Source organism: Lithobates pipiens, unplaced genomic scaffold (genome assembly GCF_037356315.1).
Source record: "Lithobates pipiens isolate NorthernLeopardFrog02 unplaced genomic scaffold, aLitPip1_a1.2 Scaffold_23, whole genome shotgun sequence".
In the NCBI taxonomy this organism is placed as follows: domain Eukaryota; kingdom Metazoa; phylum Chordata; class Amphibia; order Anura; family Ranidae; genus Lithobates; species Lithobates pipiens.
Genome location: NW_027507785.1, coordinates 50357464 through 50377248, shown reverse-complemented (window position 1 = coordinate 50377248; position 19785 = coordinate 50357464). Strand labels below are relative to the sequence as shown.

The 19785-nt window shown below is 44.6% G+C and overlaps 1 protein-coding gene across 2 annotated transcripts in view; it reads left to right on the top strand.

Annotated features, from left to right (window-relative positions):
• Positions 1–19785, top strand: part of RAD18 (RAD18 E3 ubiquitin protein ligase) — a 406657-nt gene that overhangs the window by 88608 nt on the left and 298264 nt on the right. For both annotated transcript variants that reach the window (XM_077451576.1, XM_077451575.1), the window contains exon 6: positions 6252–6351. In XM_077451576.1, coding sequence (XP_077307702.1) covers positions 6252–6351 — 100 coding nt within the window. The remainder of the gene's footprint in view (positions 1–6251; positions 6352–19785) is intronic.

Below are 19785 nucleotides of genomic sequence, written 5' to 3'. Positions count from 1 at the left end.
GCCCTAATCCCTCAGAAGAAAGGGAGTCTACACTTCACACTGTAAGGAGATGTATCCTGCAGTACTTAGAACTGACGAAAGCAGTAAGGAAGTCAGATTCTTTGTTTTCTGGGGCAAGAAAGGGGTATAAAGCATCCCGACGCACTATTGCTAGATGGCTCAGGGTCACCATTGGCCAGGCCTATACGTTGGCAAAATAAGTTCCCTTTGGTATAAACGTGCACCCTACTAGGGCTATGGTGGCTTCTCAAGCGGAAAGGGCTGCAACGACACCAGAGCAAATTTTCAAAGCAGCAATGTGTTCCAGTTTTGCCACCTTTTGTAAAGCATTACAGGGTGGACCTGGTGTCGGCAAATGAGCAAGCCTTCGGGCGAAAGGTTTAGCAAGCCGTAGTCCCACCCTAAGTGGTAAGTGCTAGTCTGTCCTCTTTATTGTGGCTGTCCTGAAAGACGAGGAGGGAAAATTTTAAGTTGCACTTACCAGTCACGTCTTTTTTCCAGTAGTCTTTCAGGACAGCACTAGTTACCCACCTGAATTTATGGGGGGGTCTTGAGGAAGACCTCAACACAGGCACGGTAGTACTATGTGATGGTATGTTGTTAATGTGTTCTTGTGTCTCCCCACAGCAGTACTATGTGATGGTATGTTGTTAATGTGTTCTTGTGGCCAGAGGTACTCTTAGAAAAATACTGAAGTCTGGTAGGGGGAAGTAGAAATTTTTTGGGCCGGCGCAGTGTTTCCTAGGAAGGGGAGGAGCCAAGGTCCCTCATTGTGGCTGTCCTGAAAGACTACTGGAAAATACGTTACCGGTTAAACTTAACTTACATTTTTTCTCTCTTCTTTTTTTTTTTCTTTTTAATTTATAATTGATCACCTTCCCTCTGTTCTCAGCTGCATAAGAGCTGGGGGTGAGGAGAAGCAGCAGCATCTTCCCAGTGAATGGCTGTGCAGCGGTGGCATGTCAGGATGAGTCTAATCATCGGAGGAGAGCAGGCAGAGTTCTCAGCCTAGCTAGAGAACTGACCACGGTGTGCGTTCCTGTTTTTAGTGTGGTCAGTTTTTAATAGGAAAGCAGCGGGACTGGCAAGAACATCAGAGATTTGCACATAAAGGAAGCAAAACAAAGAGAACAGGAGACTTTCCCATACAAGTACGTGGCACAGCAGCCACATATCCGGAATATGAAGTGTTGGGTTAACAAACGCTTTAACTGTAGCGAGAAAAATCAGGTCTTCTGACGCACAGGGCTGTGTTGTGTGGCAGAACTGGACAGACAGAATTACCAATTCTCTGGCAGGTAAAATATCTCTCATGTTTATGTATTTAGCGATTTTCTTTGGCTCTGGTTCAATAGTTTTGACTTTGAACAGAAGGAAGTTGCTTTTTGCATTTGGAAGGATTGTTGCCCTGTACACGTTATTTGAGCAATCTAATCCGTGAGCGTGTTTTATATCCCCATCCCCGTGCTGAAATGTGTTCTTTTATGCGGATTTGCTGCAACCACAAAACTCCACTTAAATTTTGTCCTTTTTTTATAGAATGTAAAATCAGAGTTATTTGTGCCAATCCATTTTCTTTATTACAGCAACTTGCTGAACTCTATTTTTAAATAACGACCTTTTATATAAAAACGTAGACTAATGCATATCGAACCGCTAGAAAATGTATAATAAAAGTTTCAGCCTCTCCTGGCAAAGTGCTGCACTTTTATATGATCAATTATTCATTTGCAGATCGGCACAGCTACAGTGCCTTGCAAAAGTATTCACCCCCCCTCCCCTTGGCTTTTTACCTATTTTGTTACATTACAGCCTTTAGTTCAATTTTTTTTTTTTTTATCTGAATTATATGTCGGAACACAATACTGAGAGATGCCACCGCTCCAGGCAGGTCCACAAAACAAAGAGCATCTCCTCCAGAAGCGAAGAGACCCGGGTGCAGGCAAAGGCATGTAATCAATATGGATAATCGGAAGACTCTGGACATCCGCACTCCAAAACTAATTCAATGGCTTTTATTCATAAAACGGGATCACACCAAATAAATCAGAGAAAAGCGACAAAAGCCAACGCGTTTCACACAAGAGTGCTTATTCATAGCTATGATGATGTCACCATAGCGCATGTGCACATCGTAGGTGGCATTTTTTTCGACGGGAGATACCATTTCATGGGCAGAATTGAAAGCTATGGAAATAGCGGCGAGAGACTGTAGTTATCAGATTGTGCCTCGCTGTTGGGGGGGCGGGTTTTCGGTGTGTTCAAGGTCGGGTTTTGTCAGTGCTGCAAACCACCCTTGGACACAGGCAAAACCCGCCGTTCAACAAACCAAAGCCGCCCTGCAACACAAGCAAAACCTGACCTTGAGCACACTGTAAACCCGCCCCCAAACAGCGAGGATCAATCTGACTACTACGGTCTCCCGCCGCTGTTTCCATACCTATCAATTCTGCCCGCCAAATGGTATCTTCCGTCGCAAAAAAATGGCTCCTACGATGTGCGCATGGGAACACTGGTGCAAGACAGAAGGGGAGGCTGCAGTGTGGCTTTCAGCAAGGATGCTAATTTAATTCCTTTATATACCACTAGAGGGAGAGTTTACCTGTGATATGTATGAAATATGGTGATGTCCCGCCAGCTGATCGGGGAATAAGCTGAAGCGCCCTTCCATACTGCGCACGCGCGGGCACTTTTCGAGGTAGGGCACTATTCGATAGAACACTGGTGCAAGACAGAAGGGGAGGCTGCAGTGTGGCTTTCAGCAAGGATGCTAATTTAATTCCTTTATATACCACTAGAGGGAGAGTTTACTTACCTGTGATAAATATGAAATACAATTAGGAAAATATTAACCACAAGCAAATAAAATGTGAATATCCGATCAAAGCCTTCTTTCAGGAGGGAAATGCCATTACCCAATATGCGTCTCTCAGAAAAACGCACAGCACCAGCAATACGTTTTTAAATTTAATTTATTTGACCTTGGGATCCCTGTGCGTGCTCACACAGGAAAAAGCAATATACTTGTAAATTTGGATCAATAAAATCTGAGTGGTAAATAATAGAGAATGCAGAGAATTGATGCATCTTGTATACAGGATGTGACAGATCCCTTCTGCTGAGAGCACGGCACACAGGCTGTAATTGAGGGGCTCTCACGCAACCGCTCGCTGTATCGCTGTGCAGATGTAGCCGGCAGCTGTATGATGTAAAGCGGATCGAATTCATTAAAGGGAGCCTCCGTTCGGTGGGGGGGGGGGGGGGCAGTATAAAGCAGTGCTCAGGACCTACAACTAGAGTCGCACCTTCACTAATCATTCCGCACCAAGCTGTACATAGTGGGGCACTTTAACCATTTGCCGACCGTAGGTGTTCTCGGTTGGCAGTGCTTATACTGGGTTGATGCCTGCAGCTACAGCCTGCATCATCCCGGTATTAAAAAAATTCAGCCGGAGGAGACCTTTAATGCAGATGTGATTAAAGTGGCTAAACAGCCACTTGAGTACTTCTGTGGACGGAGGAATGTGGTGCGCCCCCCCCTGCACAGAGATTTCATCACTTCCTGGTCCACCTCTGCTCCCCTGGTCGGAGGAAAGCAGCCGATCAAACGGATCTGTGTCCGATCGGCTGCATTGGAGGCCGGAGGAGAGATTTGGAGACTAATAGGCCCCAGATTTCTCCATAAAGAGGACCTTTCACGGCCCCATGGTGTCGCAAGGGAATGATGACAGCTGTCGGTCACGAGCATCGGCACCCCGACAGCGCAACTGGCGCGTGTGCGCGCCTTCTATCCCTCTTAAAGGAGCCGACGTATAGCTATGATGGCTCGCGGGATTGTGCCGACCTGCCACCGTATAATGACGGCGGCTGGTCGGCAAGTGGTTAAAGGCCTGGGTTCTTTCCTAAATGTACAGAATATAACTGGGTACTGAGATTTATTGGTAAAGTTAATCCAGAGAAAATCCGATTTGCCTCTCGAGGGATCAGAAAGGAATTTTTTTTTTCCCCGCTGTAGCAAATTGGATCATGCTTTGCTGGGGTTTTTTAGCCTTCCTCTGGATGAACTGTGGGTATAGGATTGTGTATATGGGATTGTATAAAAAAAATGTATTTATTTATTTTTATGGTTGAACTGGATGGACTTGTGTCTTTTTTTTTTTTTTTTCCAACTCCGCTCTTACAGGGCCCCTCACATAGACATTTTTTTTTTTTGTTGTATACCATTAACTTATTCGAAAGGCTGTATGCAGATATTTTTTGGGAACACACCTAAAGTAGATCTAAACCCAAAACGCTGAAATCTCATATCGCCGTTAAAGGGTAGCTCCACTTTGGTGGGTGAAAAAAACAGCATCTACAATTGCTACACAAGCCGTATTGTAATTTTGAAGTGGAAGTCCATGCAAAAACTAAAATTGGATCCCTGAATTTTGTGTCCCAGCAAAGGGGAATAAAATCAATCACTTCCCTTAGTAAAAGCACCTAACATAATGCACACAAACACTGGCTAGGCACACGGTTAACCCTTTGATCGCCCTAGACGTTTAACCCCTTTCCAGCCAGTGACATTAGTACAGTGACAGTGCATATTTTTAGCACTGATCTCTGTATTGGTGTCACTGGTTCCCACAAACTGTCAAGTGTCACTTTGTGTCTGACTGTCTGCCGCAATATCGCGGTCCCGCTATAAGTCGCTGATCACCCCCATTACCCCATTAGTAGTATAAAAAATAACGAAATATATCCCATAGTTTGTAGACTCTATACCTTTTGCACAAACCAATCAAAATATGTTTATTGGGATTTTTTTTTGTTAACCAAAAATATGTAGCAGAATACATATTGGCCTAAATGTATGAAGAGTTTTATTTATTTTTATTGGATGTTTTATAGCAGAAAGTAAACAAAACAAAAAAAATGTATGTATGTATGTATATGTATATGTATATGTATATGTGTATATATATATATATATATATATATATATATATATATATATATATATATATATATATATATATATATATATAATATAATATAATATAATATACATTTTTTTTTTTTTTTTACATTTTTTTTTTGTCTGTTTCAAGAAATAAAAACCGCAGAAGTGATCAAATAGCACCAAAAGAAAGCTCTATTTGTGGGAAAAAAAAAGGACATACCTGTTATTTATGTACAGCGTTGTACAATTGTCAGTTAAAGTAACGCAGTGCCATAAAAAATGGCCTGGTCATGAAGGGGGGGGGGTAAATTTTCTAGAGGTCGAGCGGGTAACCGATTCATGACCGCCGCACGCAAATATACTGCAGCAGAAGGGCACGTACAGGCGGAATCATGTACCTGTACGTTGCCCTTTAAGACGCGGGTGCGTGCGTGTCGCCAGGAGCCTCGTGAGCGTGATCGGACATGAGACTCGATGTCTGGAGGGGTACCTGCGATCGTCTCACGGAGAGGAAGAACCTAGTTTTGCCTAGTGACACTAACACTGATCACAGCTTTCTGTAATCTGGAGTGGTTATCAGTGTCGTTTCACACACAGCCCTCCCCCCCCCACAGTTAGAATCACTCCCTAGGACACACTTAACCCCTACAGCACCACCAAGTGGTTAAACCCTTCACTGCCAGTCACATTTACACAGTGCATTTTTAATTGCATTGATCGCTGTATAAATGTGAATGGCCCCAAAATCACGGCAAAAGTGTCCAATCTGTCCACCATAATGTCGCAGTCATGATAAAAATCGCTGATTGCCGCCATTACTAATGAAAACATTTTTTTTTAAACAATGCCATAAAACTAGCCCTTATTTTGCAAATGCTATAACTTTTGTGCAAACCAATCAAAAGCTTATTGTGATTTTTTTTTTTTTTTTTTTTTACCAAGAAACGTATTGGCCTAAACTGAGGAAAACGTATTTTTCATATATTTTTGGGGGATATTTATTATAGCCAAAAGTAAAAAAAAAAAAAATTTTTTTTGTTTATAGCGCAAAAAATAAAAATCGCAGAGATGATCAAATACCACCAAAAGAAAGCTTGTCGGTTAAAGTGCCGCAGTGCCGAATCGCAGAAAATGCTCTAGTCTTTGGCCAGCCAAATGGTCCAGGGCTTAAGTGGTTAAAGTGACATTAAAAAAAAAAAAAAATAAGTTTAAACACTTTATGTTATGTTTTTAGGCAGGTTGTCTATTATTGTGACATTCAGCACCTTTTGTTCTGTTTTGACTCGATGCGTCTCTTGTTTTCCAGTGGAGTGTCCGGTGTGTGATGTTGGCATTCCAGAACAATATATTAACAAGCATTTGGACAGTTGCCTGACCAGAGATGAGAAAAGAGAGAGTCTGCGCAGGTAAGGCATCAATTCATCAATCGCCGGTCTCCAATGAATCCATGTGTGATCGTGTTTGAAAGCTCCCCTAAACATACCTAATGTCTAAACCTGCCTTTCCTAACATTTTTAACATGGAAAAACCTCTAAAATAACTTTTCAGGTCTTGTGGAACCCTTCCCAATCACATCAACAACTAATTGTACTTTTAATTGGTGGTCAGTGGGAAAAATGCTCCTTACATTGGTGGTCAGTGGGAAGAATGTCCCTTACATTGGTGATCAGTGAGAAGAATGTTCCTTACATTGGTGATCAGTGAGAAGAATGTTCCTTACATTGGTGATCAGTGGGAAGAATGTTCCTTACATTGGTGATCAGTGAGAAGAATGTTCCTTACATTGGTGATCAGTGAGAAGAATGTTCCTTACATTGGTGATCAGTGAGAAGAATGTTCCTTACATTGGTGTGATGGTCAGTGAGAAGAATGTTCCTTACATTGGTGATCAGTGAGAAGAATGTTCCTTACGTTGGTGATCAGTGAGAAGAATGCTCCTTACATTGGTGATCAGTGAGAAGAATGCTCCTTACATTGGTGATCAGTGAGAAGAATGCTCCTTACATTGGTGATCAGTGAGAAGAATGTTCCTTACATTGGTGATCAGTGAGAAGAATGCTCCTTACATTGGTGATCAGTAAGAAGAATGCTCCTTACATTGGTGATCAGGGGGAAGAATGTTCCTTACATTGGTGATCAGTGGGAAGAATGTTCCTTACATTGGTGATCAGTAAGAAGAATGCTCCTTACATTGGTGATCAGTGAGAAGAATGTTCCTTACATTGGTGATCAGTGAGAAGAATGCTCCTTACATTGGTGATCAGTGAGAAGAATGTTCCTTACGTTGGTGATCAGTGAGAAGAATGCTCCTTACGTTGGTGATCAGTGAGAAGAATGCTCCTTACATTGGTGATCAGTGAGAAGAATGCTCCTTACATTGGTGATCAGTGAGAAGAATGCTCCTTACATTGGTGATCAGTGAGAAGAATGCTCCTTACATTGGTGATCAGTGAGAAGAATGCTCCTTACATTGGTGATCAGTGAGAAGAATGTTCCTTACATTGGTGATCAGTGAGAAGAATGCTCCTTACGTTGGTGATCAGTGAGAAGAATGCTCCTTACGTTGGTGATCAGTGAGAAGAATGTTCCTTACATTGGTGATCAGTGAGAAGAATGTTCCTTACGTTGGTGATCAGTGAGAAGAATGCTCCTTACGTTGGTGATCAGTGAGAAGAATGCTCCTTACATTGGTGATCAGTGAGAAGAATGCTCCTTACATTGGTGATCAGTGAGAAGAATGCTCCTTACATTGGTGATCAGTGAGAAGAATGTTCCTTACATTGGTGATCAGTGAGAAGAATGTCCCTTACATTGGTGATCAGTGAGAAGAATGTTCCTTACATTGGTGATCAGTGGGAAGAATGCTCCTTACATTGGTGATCAGTGAGAAGAATGCTCCTTACATTGGTGATCAGTGAGAAGAATGTTCCTTACATTGGTGATCAGTGGGAAGAATGTTCCTTACATTGGTGATCAGTGAGAAGAATGTTCCTTACATTGGTGATCAGTGAGAAGAATGTCCCTTACATTGGTGATCAGTGAGAAGAATGTTCCTTACATTGGTGATCAGTTTAGCGAAAACTGAGAAAATAAGGACTGGACTCCAGATAAGTTATGGAAGAAAATATCATGAAAGTGAACTTGGTGTGTAAAAGTGACATTACCACCTGGAAGCACTGATCTTATCTTGATAATAAACATCTTCCTCCATAACTGTCAGCATAGTATTTATATTCCCTTCTGTGTTTTCTTTGAAGCTTTAGTATCTGGTATCTCCATACTTTGTCTGGCCTGTCATTACTAAGCCCCTGTAGGCTCAGCCATGACCTGTACAGCCAAAGGTAACTCCGGGAATATTTAGTAAAATTCCACTGGCTGTGATCGAAGTGAACAGTAAATTGCAATGATTTAGGCTGAGTTTATGAAGTTGAAGTTGAGTTGAAGACGAAGAGGCGCTTTCATGGTTGAGCCGTACCGTGAATACTTTCCCACTTGAGAAGCAGCCAGGACAGTGGCCAGCCGCATCATCAATGGGTTAGGAGGAAGCAATAAAAGTATGCAAATAGTGACTTCAACTCTAAGGAACGCCATACGTTATGCAATTTTCTTTCCTTCAACCACGGATTGAAAGAAAGAAAATCGCTTTGGTTGAATCTGGGCTTTATAAATCTTTTCTTTTTGGCGCTTTACTTCTTGCACACTGAGTCCCTGATGAAGAAAAGTGCTGAGGTTTGGCCTCCACTCCAGGGAAAACTTCCTAAATAGAATCATTCCCGCTACACTGCTTATGTGCTACCCGAAAACATTTGCTGCTTTAAGAGATCCAGCATCCATCAACGTTTTTGTTGCTGAGATTAAAAAAAAATAAAAAAAAATTGTTGGTGTTTATAAACGGAGGACCTGCACTTCAGTAGCGCACAGTGAGGGTTTAATCAGCAGGCCCGTTCCCTGTGGAGCCTACAGTCTGATTTCCACTGGCTCCGGATCCAGCCAATGTAATGTGAATGAGCAATGCGATTCTATTTTCTGTCCTCATCGCTCTGACAAGCCTAGTGGGCCCTTTTTATGGAAACGAATGCAAAGCAAAGTAGAGGTGCCGAGTATATCAAGAAGATTCTGACGGGTAAAGAGGACTTGTAAAAAGCCAGAGTGAAAAGGAATAGTCACCGGTATTGCCTGCAGGTTATCTTTTCTCCATTATGGACCTTCCATGTCTTGCTCTGCGTTGTTCTCTCTGTGGTAGAGGGACATTTTTTTTCTTTTAACACCCGGTGCAAAAGAAAAAAAGTGAACACAGAAAACTTCACGGGGTGTACACATGGTCCTCCTCTGAAGAGGAAGGACTCTTACCCTGGGGCGCAAGGCACCTACAGGGACTGAGGTACTCGCTGGCCCACCTACACGAAAACCAGGTGGACCCCGTTCTCTGGGAGGTCTGCCAAAACAGACAAGCCTCAAGTTCTGGGTGGAGCTCCCCTGAAGAGAATCCCAGAGAGAGAGAGTGAACCAGACCAGAAGATCATGTCCCAAGACTTTTAGGGAAGGCCCTAGGACAGTGATGGCGAACCTTGGCACCCCAGATGTTTTGGAACTACATTTCCCATGATGCTCCTGCACTCTACAGCATAGTGGAGCATCATGGGAAATGTAGTTCCAAAACATCTGGAGCGCCAAGGTTCGCCATCACTGCCCTGGGACCTACACCCTACTAATTGGAGTGAGTAAAGTGCACAGTGCAAGTGACAAACACACAAATAAAAGTGGAGAAGTGCTTAGTGCCATAGTGTAATACCATGGCAGGCCTTCCGGACAGAAATCAAAAATTCCTTTGGACCCAGCTAAAAGGCCCGACCCTAAAGGCATTGCTTTGTTTAATTCGAGCTGCTTCCCTGAGGATGTGATGACTGAGGAAGGAATATTCAAGGAGAGGTAGAAGAAGCTGTCAGGGCTGGGCTCAGCCCTTCCTTCTCTGAGCTGGCCGCTCAGCTCTTGGCTAATTGCCAGCACCTATCTCTCCACAGTTACTCAGCTGTTGATGATATCCTGCTCGTTCGTCCTGCCTATTTAAGCCATCCAGTCCAGAGGATCTCTGCCTTCGCCTTGGTCAACATCACAGAAACTATCTCCTACGATCCTGTTCAAGACTTGCTTTGTTGACATCCCTTCTGGCTTCAGATCCTGCTTGCTGTTCCATTATATTGATCGCTGACTTCTCGCTTGGCTGACTATTCACTCCTGACTATCCATCTTTGACTATGTTTTGTTCGTTTTAATTTTTACTTTCAATATTAAACAAGTGTGATTTAACTACTTCTGTCTCGGCCTGATTTTGTGGTTTCTGACAGAAGCACAGATTTACTGCAATAAAACAATGAATTCCTCCCTCTGCTGCTCTAAAGTAGCTCTCCGACCGAAAAATGTAAACCTGCCCCTGACCACTTCTTCATTCTGCCTCTGTTTACAGTGATATTCTGTTTTGTATTCGGTTCAGACTTTTGGAAATTTGTTTCAACTTGCTGCCCAGGATTGCAGGGGACACCAATATACAGAAAACTGTTGCCTATATTTAATTAAAAAGAGAGGTGTCCTAACTCCCAGAACTACCCCCCTCCTTTTCTCTCCTGCCATTTTTCTCCTCCTTTGTATATACTGGGTACTTTCATGGCACTAGTTGGCTGCTCACTAATCATTGAGCTATGACTAGTATGGGCAAATGCCACTGACCAGTCTTCCTTTCTCTTTTCCTAAATCTTAGCCCCCCATTCACAGATTTCAGCTTTGAAATCGTGCAACTTCCCTTGAAAGTGAGATTTGGCTGACATCTGTACAACTTGATGCACAAATGTCTATGCAAGTCACAGCTAAAATTTGCAAAAAATAGCCCAAGGACTACTTTATAAAATCGGTGCGGCACCACAAAGCCAGCGGCGCACAGATTTGAACGGTTCCATTGCCAACAGGATGCGACTTGTCATGCGATTTGAACAGGGGCTTACTCTGATGTTGGCATCATTCAGTTGACCTTCAATGCAACGCCAAATGTTATATCTCTCTCTGGGTTCAACATTTTAGCGACGGGCCACACTGCTGCTATATGATTTTGATCCGACTTGGATCAGTGCGATTATGTAGTGCTACTTGGATGTCTTTTATGTAACGTTGATCAGATTTGTATATTCTATGAGGCCAAAATGACACTGGAATCGCACCCAATTAGTACAAGGACCTTTTCCAAAAATCGCACATGGAGATTGGGGGGGGGTTGAGGGAAGGCTTATTAATGGTGGGGGGAGGAGGCTCATTGATGAAGGTGTGTGTGGGGGGGGGGGTTCTTATTAATGAAGGCAGTGGAGGGAAGGCTCATTGATGGAGGTGGGGGGAAGGGAGGGCTTATTACATAGTTGGGTTAAATAAAGACACCAGTCCATCCAGTTCAACCTGAGTGAGTGTTTGTGCGTGTATACAATTGTCCTTATCCCTGTACATTGTGTCTCATTAAGATACTCCTCTATTATATATTTAAGGTACCCATACAACACCATCAATTTACGCAGTGCTCCACACATACATCGCACACTCTCATCGGTCCCTACCCTCAAGGAGCCTGCAATCCAAGGTCCCCAACTCACATTCATATACTGGGGCCAATTTTGGACAGAAGCCAATTAACCTAGCAGCGTGTCTTTGGAGTGTGGGAGGAAACTGGAGTACCCGGTTGAAATGCACGCAGGCACAGGAGAACATGCAAACTCCAGGCAGGTTGTGTTGTCGTTGGGATTCGAACCAGGGACCCTTTTTTACTGCTAGGCGAGAGTGCTACCCACTATACCACTGTGCCGCCCGTTATTGATAGAGGTGGTGGGAGGAGGCTCATTGATGAAGGCGGTATAGGGGGGAGGCTCATTGATGGAGGTGGGGGGGAGGGAAGGCTTATTGATGGAGGTGGGGGGAGGAGGCTCATTGATGAAGGTTTGGGGGGGGGGGGGGGGTGCTTATTGATGAAGGCGGTGGAGGGGAAGGCTCATTGATGGAGGTGGGCTCATTGATGGCACGAAGGAGCGAAGGCTTGCCTATGTTGTCCAATCCAATAGAAGAGCTACTGGAGCTCAAATTGCCCCAAAAAAAATTAAAGCTGGTTCTGATAGGAAGTTATCAGAATGCACAGAGCATTGCAGTTTGTTGTGTATGGTTCTGTGTACCCGCAAGACGGGTCAGGGTGCCCATGCTGACCCGTGTCCACAGCCAAAAGCGCCTACAATGGTCACATGAGCATCAGAACTAGACCACGGAGCAATGGAAGTAGGTGGCCTGGTCTGATTCACAGTTTATCTTACATCGCGTGGATGGCTAGATATGCGAATGTCACTTACCTGGGGAAGAGATGCCGGCAGGATGCAGTATGGGAAGAAGGCAAGTTGCCAGAGGCAGTGTGATTCTTTGGACAATGTTCTGCCAGGAATTCTTGGGTTGTACCATTCATGTGAATGATACTTTGGGGTCCATACCTTGATGGGTCAAGGCTGTTTTGGTAGGACCTACTCAATATTGGGTCAGTGGTCATAGTGTATTGGTTGATTGGTGTATGTACGTATTTAAAGCGTTTGTTAACCTGAAAAAAAAAAAAGAACCTATTCCCTTAAAGCATGTTATACAGCACAATGCTTGTGCTGTGTAATTTGTCCCCCTGTATCACCTGAAATACCTGGCTGATCCTGCCTGGCTATGCCCTCCACTCTGTAAACTGACCACGGTAAATCATGGCTGTTGAACCCTGACACCTTGGTCAGTTTATGTGCCTCCATCATCCGCTGTCTCTCCTGTCCTCCTCCTCTCCCCCCCCCACCCCTCCCTGCCTGTCAGCTCGTGACAGTGCCCCTCGCTAGACAGTGCACTTCATTTCAGATCGCCGCTTGGCGATCACGTGACTCTCTCCTCCCCTTCCGACTGATGTCAGCAGGGGAATCTCAGCCCTGCAGACTGCAGCTGTCAGACGGGGAGAGGAGAGAGCCGGCCGGTCATGTGAGTGAAAAAATTAGATATATACTGCACTTGTTTTGTTTTTCTAAATCACACACTCACACATTGATAAAGGATTAGGAGACAGCGTGGATAGTATAAATATATTAGTGGCTTAACAACCACTTTAAAGTTGAGTACACTGCAGTCTAGACTAACCTTGAACCCTTAAGATGCATTTAAGGCAGGGGTCTCAAACTGGCAGCCCTCCAGCTGTTGCGAAACGAAAAGTCCCAAGAGGCATTGCAAGGCTGACTGTTACAAGTATGATTCCCACAGGCAGAGGCATGATGGGACTTGTAGTTTCGCAACAGCTGGAGGGCCGCCAGGTTGATACCCCTGATTTAAGGACTCTAGCTTACTTGCTCATTCTTTCATGCAGGCATTGCTGTAGGGCACCCATCCATCGATCAGAGGAAGCTGGCGCAATGCCTGGTTGTGTTTCCAAAGAACAAGCACCAGATAATCTCACTTTCTATAATACTGATCAAATCTATATTATACACTGCGAAGTATAAATATAAATGATAATAAATTATATACAATAACTAAACAGCTATAAAGTGATGATCGTGCAGTACATGAAAAAACATATATTGCAAACGAGTATAATAAAGTGACTTTTCTATAATACTGACTTGGGGGGGGGGACTCCCCTAGGAAGCTTGTAGCACCCGACATTGGCATGACTGCTGGCACTCTTGCAGGGGCTGGATAGTTGCCAGCTTTACCCACTTTTCTAGTCTTTGTATCAGGACAGCTGGCGGGTGAACGTCTTTATAACTGGCATGAGGATCTGCTTGTCTTCATTCCACCAACTGGTTGTTGTTTAGCTGGGGTTGTGCTGCATGAGGATGTGAAGTTGTTTTCGTTTGGCAGGCATTGCCGCTCGTGTGAGCCAGGTGACCTTGGCTCTGCCATTGTTGTTCATTCCATCCTGTAATATTTCAGTTGGATAACGGATTGTATTCACAAGGATCAAGGAAATGTTTTAATAGCTCATTTTAGCATCAATTTATCTTTCTGTTGTTTGTTGAATGCACAACCTTTTTTTTTTTAAGGGTTATTCTGTTTTCTTCGCATTCTTCCATGGATTGACCTAAAGTTTATCTAAACTTGAGAACAAACAAATAATATATTGCAGATTACCAGTCCTTTGTGGTGGCTGCACTGGTTTTCTTTTTGTAGACTCATTCCTCCTTTTATTTCCACTCATAGATCCTGCCAATAACGCACTTCCTGCCCTAGGGTGACAACGCATACTTACTATACTCCTACCTCCCAACTCCCTCATTTTGAACCAAGTCCCTCTGTCCATGGGTGTCCGCAGAACTTTTTTTTGGGGGGGGGGCACGCATCATTTAGGGTCACCCATGCGCTGCCCATTTTCGATGTCATTATCACATTGTCATGGGGAGAGACTGCAGACGTAGTACTGTCCCTAGGAAAAGTAATGGATAATGGCTGCCGGGCCCTCTTGCCAGACCCATCGAAACTACAGCAGTGATCCCTTCGGCTGGACGATCACGCACACTGGGTTCCCCGGAGGCGAATCTGGTCAGTAGTGTAGGATGTCTTTACCCTGGCAGTATCTCAGTCTTTCTCTCTCTGGTGGCACTGGGCTGCTAGGCTCTCTGCTAGGCCTTCAGGAAGTAAAACTCAAGACCTACCTCTTTTAGAAGCTTGACAACACAGGTCGAATTCAGCGCCTTGAGGCAATTCAGTTTGAATTTGTAGCGCTATACAAATGATTCATTCATTCATTCTGGTGGCGCTGGGTATTGTGGCACTCTCTCTGGTAGCGCTGGGTAGCGTGGCTCTCTCTGGTGGCGCTGGGTATTGTGGCCCTCTCTCTGGTAGCGCTGGGTAGCGTGGCTCTCTCTGGTGGCGCTGGGTAGTGTGACTCTGGCATTGGCATTTGTGGCTCTCTCTGGTGGCCCTGGGTAGTGTGGCTCTGTCTGCGCTGGGTGGCGTGGCTCTCTGGCATTGGGTAGCGTGGCTCTCTCTCTGGTGGCGCTGATGGGGGGCTTGCCAACGGGGTGACACCATCAAGGAGCTGTCTGCCCGCACCCCCATAGCTACTCCACTGTGCTGACCTCTGGACGCCCATGCCTCTGTCCTTCTTTCCTCCTCAGTTGTCCCTCTTTGTGGTCTGATGTACTCAGATCTATAAAAATGTACTAATCAAGTGTTGCTCTGCACTAAACCTTTATCCTGTCTTTTAAAATATTAAAGCTTCAGTTTTTTTTTGTTATACTGACCTGCTCTGTGCATTTGTTTCCTGCTCTTCTTGGGCCACCAACCGGCGCTCCTGGCATCTCCTCTTCGGCCAGTGCCCCCATAGAAGGTCGCTTTTAATGGGGGCACTTGTGCAGGCTTATATATATTAAGGAATCCGCGCTTTCACACTGGAGCGTTTTGCAGGCGCTTTAGCATTAAAAATAGCGCCTGCGAAACGCCCTAAAACAGCTGCTCCATTCACTCCCCGTGTGAAAGCCCGAGGGTGAGCTGGCAGGGCATCAGAAAAAGTCCTGCCAGCAGCTTTGGAGCGGTGAAGAAGAAAGGTAACAGCGCTCTCTGCAAAGCCAACTCAATCCATACACCAGGTCCAATCACAGGTGCCGAGGCTCAATGTTTCCCAACACACTCCAATGCAACAGTAGTAAGAGAGCCGGCAACACTGTAATCCTTGAAGTGCCGTTTATTGATGCATCAGAGTGACAAAACAATTGACGCGTTTCGGCAATAGCCTTAGTCGTCGCTACGACTAAGGCTATTGCTGAAACGCGTCAGTTTTATTGTTTTGTTGCCGGCTCTTCCTACTACTGAAGGAGCGCTGAACCGCTGGCAAAACCGCCCTGCTAGTGGCTGAATAGAGCCTCTAAAATGACAGTAAAGCGTCGGTGGCGGCACAGTGTGAAAGGGGTCTTAAGTGTAGGCTTTCACAGGTGGACGTGCACTGTGGTGAAATATCGCAGGTGAGCTAGACCAATGTTTGACACTCTTTGATATCCTGTTATCGCTGGGTCAGATGGTAATAATTTCCTTCTCTGTGACCCCGAAAGTCTGTCCTTTATCTACAAAAGACCAGACCTGTCTGCTCCCCAGGAGGCATCCGGCCCGGTCCTGAGCTCCGTGGCCACGGGACCAGCAGACCCGATCGCCGCTGGTGTCCCGCTTTCGGGTCACAGAGCTGAAGAACGAGGAGAGGTCTGTGTAAACAAACCTCTCCCCGTGCTTCCTACTGTGGGTGTCACCGATCGTCTGTTCCATGTTATAGGGAAGGATGATCAGTGAGGTCACATGCCAGGCCACGCCCCCTACAATAAAAAAACACATAACGTCACACATAACCCGTACACTGTCCCTTAGTGGTTAACCCCTTTACTGCCAGTGTCATTTACACAGGAATCACTGCATTTAAATAGCACTGATTGCTGTATAAATGACAATGGTTCCAAAAATGTGTCAAAAATGTCCGATGTGTCCGCCATAATTTCGCAGTCACAATAAAAATCGCTGATCGCCGCCATTACTAGTGAAAAAAAAATTTAATAAAAATGCTATAAAACTATCCCCTATTTTGTAACTGCTAGAACTTTTGCGCAAACCAATCAATAATCGCTTTTTTATCAAAAATATGTAGAAGAATACGTATCGGCCTAAACTGAGGAAAAAACTTTTTTTATATATTTTTTGGGGATATTTATTATAGCAAAAAGTAAAAAAATATTGCATTTTTTTTTCAAAATTGTCGCTCTATTTTTGTTTATAGCGCAAAAAATAAAAACCGCAAGGGTGATCAAATACCACCAAAGAAAGCTCTATTTGTGGGGAAAAAAAGGATGCAAATTTTGTTTGGGAGCCACGTCGCACGACCGCGCAATTGTCAGTTAAAGCGACTCAGTGCCGAATCGCAAAAAGGGGCCTGGTCCTTTGTCTGCAAATTGGTCCGGGGCTTAAGTGGTTAAAATTGATAGATTCCCTTTAAGCGGCATACGGTACATGGCAAGGTTTTATCTTCTCTTACTACATGTCCTTCCATTCCTTGGAAGGGCGCTTTTAATTTCACAGAGCTGCGCATGCCAGGCTCAGCAGAATGCTATCATTCGATTCATTGTGCACTGTGTTCTGTTCCTCCGGAAGCGGTGGCAGTTCTTCTAATCACGTTTTATATCGCTTCTGAGCTGAATCATGGAGTACATAAATAGACTTTTTTTTTTTTTTCTCCTGCATTACAGCTGAAGTTTTGTAGACGCAACCATCTGCCACCCCCGGGAGATTGTTCAGCCTCTGTCAGATCTCCTTCGAGGCTTTCCACTTGTCTTGTCCTCATCTAACGCTTTCTGTAACCTCTGCCAACCAGGGCTTACGGCGGCTTAAGATGCCGAGATGATCCCCGTTTTGTTTACTTTAAATGAAATAGTATAATTATTTTACTTTGTTTTATGATTGGAAGTTCAGCCCTGCAATTTTAAAGCACTGTACCTTACGGGAACCTCGGCTCTCCAGCTGTTTTTAAACTACAAATCCCATCATGCCTCTGCCTCTAGGAGTCATGGCTGTGATTGTTAGGGTTTTGCAATGTCTCATGGGACTTGTAGTTTCAAAACAGCTGGAGAGCCGAGGTTCCCTACCCCTTCATTACAGGGAAACTCTAGATTCTTGATTGTCTATTGAAGAACACAGGAAGTCTTTATCCTTCTGGTTATACTGGAACATTGGAAAACAAGAATATTGTAGGCCAGTCCAGGACAATCCTCCCACTATCGGCGTACCTGTTTTTTGCTAGTTTCTTAGTAGAATGGGTGTCTCTTGTGCAGCACTACCGTGTAAAACACTTATTATTTTTGCTTGCACCTTTTTCTTTGATTATTTTTTCTCATCTTACTTATCTTATTCTTACTGAAAACACAACCAGACCCTCACAGGCACCTCCCGGGAGCTTAATACACAGGATCCAGGCACCGCCAGCTAGCCCCCTAGCTCAGGTGAGAGCCCTCAGGGACACACACACACACACTGCTCAGTACCACATGCAGCAGGGAGGGAAGATAGGAACAGGGGAGAGAAGAGAGGGAGATGTGGGACCCCCTATTCGACCTCCCAGGGAATGCCCAGCTGCTCAACCCCGCCGGGGCAGGAAGAGCTGTACTTACCAGTCCTGAAGAGCTGAGAGACATTCCATTGTAGATCTACACCTGATCGGTACAGGGTAGCTACTGGCCTGGGCATACTGTGACGCAGACATCATTATATGTACACCCCAGAGCATAAAAGCTCACGACCACCTCTGGAGCTGTGGTATGTCGTGGCCTGCCGAGCCGTAGCTGCGACCTGCACGCGCTCGAAGGCCGGACTGGGGAGACTACAAGGATAAGAGTATCAAGCCTGTCACCCAGCCGGCTGTTGATAGAAGATCACAGGATCAATCATCTTGTGCAAAAACACAAGCTTCTGCGTAAAAAAGCATGGACCAATGGGCCCGCAGGGTTCCTAGGTCCTTCTTTTTTGCTAGGCAAGAAAAAAACTGATGCTGCTTTGCAAGGTGGAGGGTTGTAGCCTGAGGGACCGCTCCCCTGGACGGAACTAAGAGTTCTGAGTGTTGTTACAACTTTGCCTATTATTCTCCTAGTGATAAGGCTAACAACCCATTTGTTACAGAGAGGAGCTGTGTCGGTCAATTACAGAGAAAAGGATTTTACGGTGAGTACAAAAAATCCTATTTTTGCTTGCACCTTTTTCTTTGATTATTTTTTCTTATCTCAAGACAGTTCTCTACATTGCTGCTTCAGCTTAGTCTCCTTAAATTTCAGCTCTCTGACAGGGTTGTCTTCAGCCTGGCTTCTAAAGTACCATGATTGGACCCCGCTGGACTGGGCTGAATGTGCTTTCCAGACTCTGTTTTGGTAAAAGTTAGCTGGGGAGCACTTTCCATGTCCCGGGACATTGGCAATGCTTTTCCTGAAGACTCGGTGAGTAGGCCAGTTGGCCGCTGTACCACGTATCCTGCCTGCGGGCACACCTATTGACCATGCTGACCTCTGCTGCCTGGAATCATGTTCTCCTCTGCTCTTAGAATGTGTTGCATCCTTGTAGCCTCTCCTCTTGGGGCTGAAATTTTTAACCACGGTCATGCAAGATTTTTTGACCCATTATCACCCAGTTACTTTGATCACAGATGCCACAAGCATGCTTCTGCTCCCTCTCCTGCAGATTTCATGTCTTATTTTTCCCATGGCCTTGGCAACTTTCGCGATATCATCTGCAGAAGACTGTCTGATTCTGAATCCTTGTAGGATGAGCTTATTACCCCTTTCTAGTTGCAGTCTTCTGCTTTTACTCTGAATTGGAAGGATACTGCTTTTGCTCTGATTTATGCAGTGCATGCCACTAGGGGAAACTAAGGGATCGGCCTGTTGCTTCTATCAGAGCTCAGTGTTTAAAACTCCCTCTAAACATGTATTAGCCTTCTACAGTATACCTTTAGTAAGGATTTTACACAGAAGTTGTTTATTCCTTCTACGGGTCCGTTGGCATCTGGCCTTGATGAGGGGCTTGCTATTCCAGTAGAGGTTGCATGGTCTTTACGGACCCAACTGATAAGTGGTTAGAAGCTCTTTCTAGAGCTCTGTTCTGGTTGGTGGGTCCTGTGCTTTTTTTTTTTTTCATGGCTTTGGCCTTGTCTGGCTTCAAACCATGTCTGATTGGTTAAAGTTCCTTAAAAGCATTTATACAATGGCTCAAAGAAGATGGCTGCAAATTGTTAAACAACAGCTGTGATGGTTTGCTGGAATTTCTTGCTTTTCTCTCTTGTGCCTCAT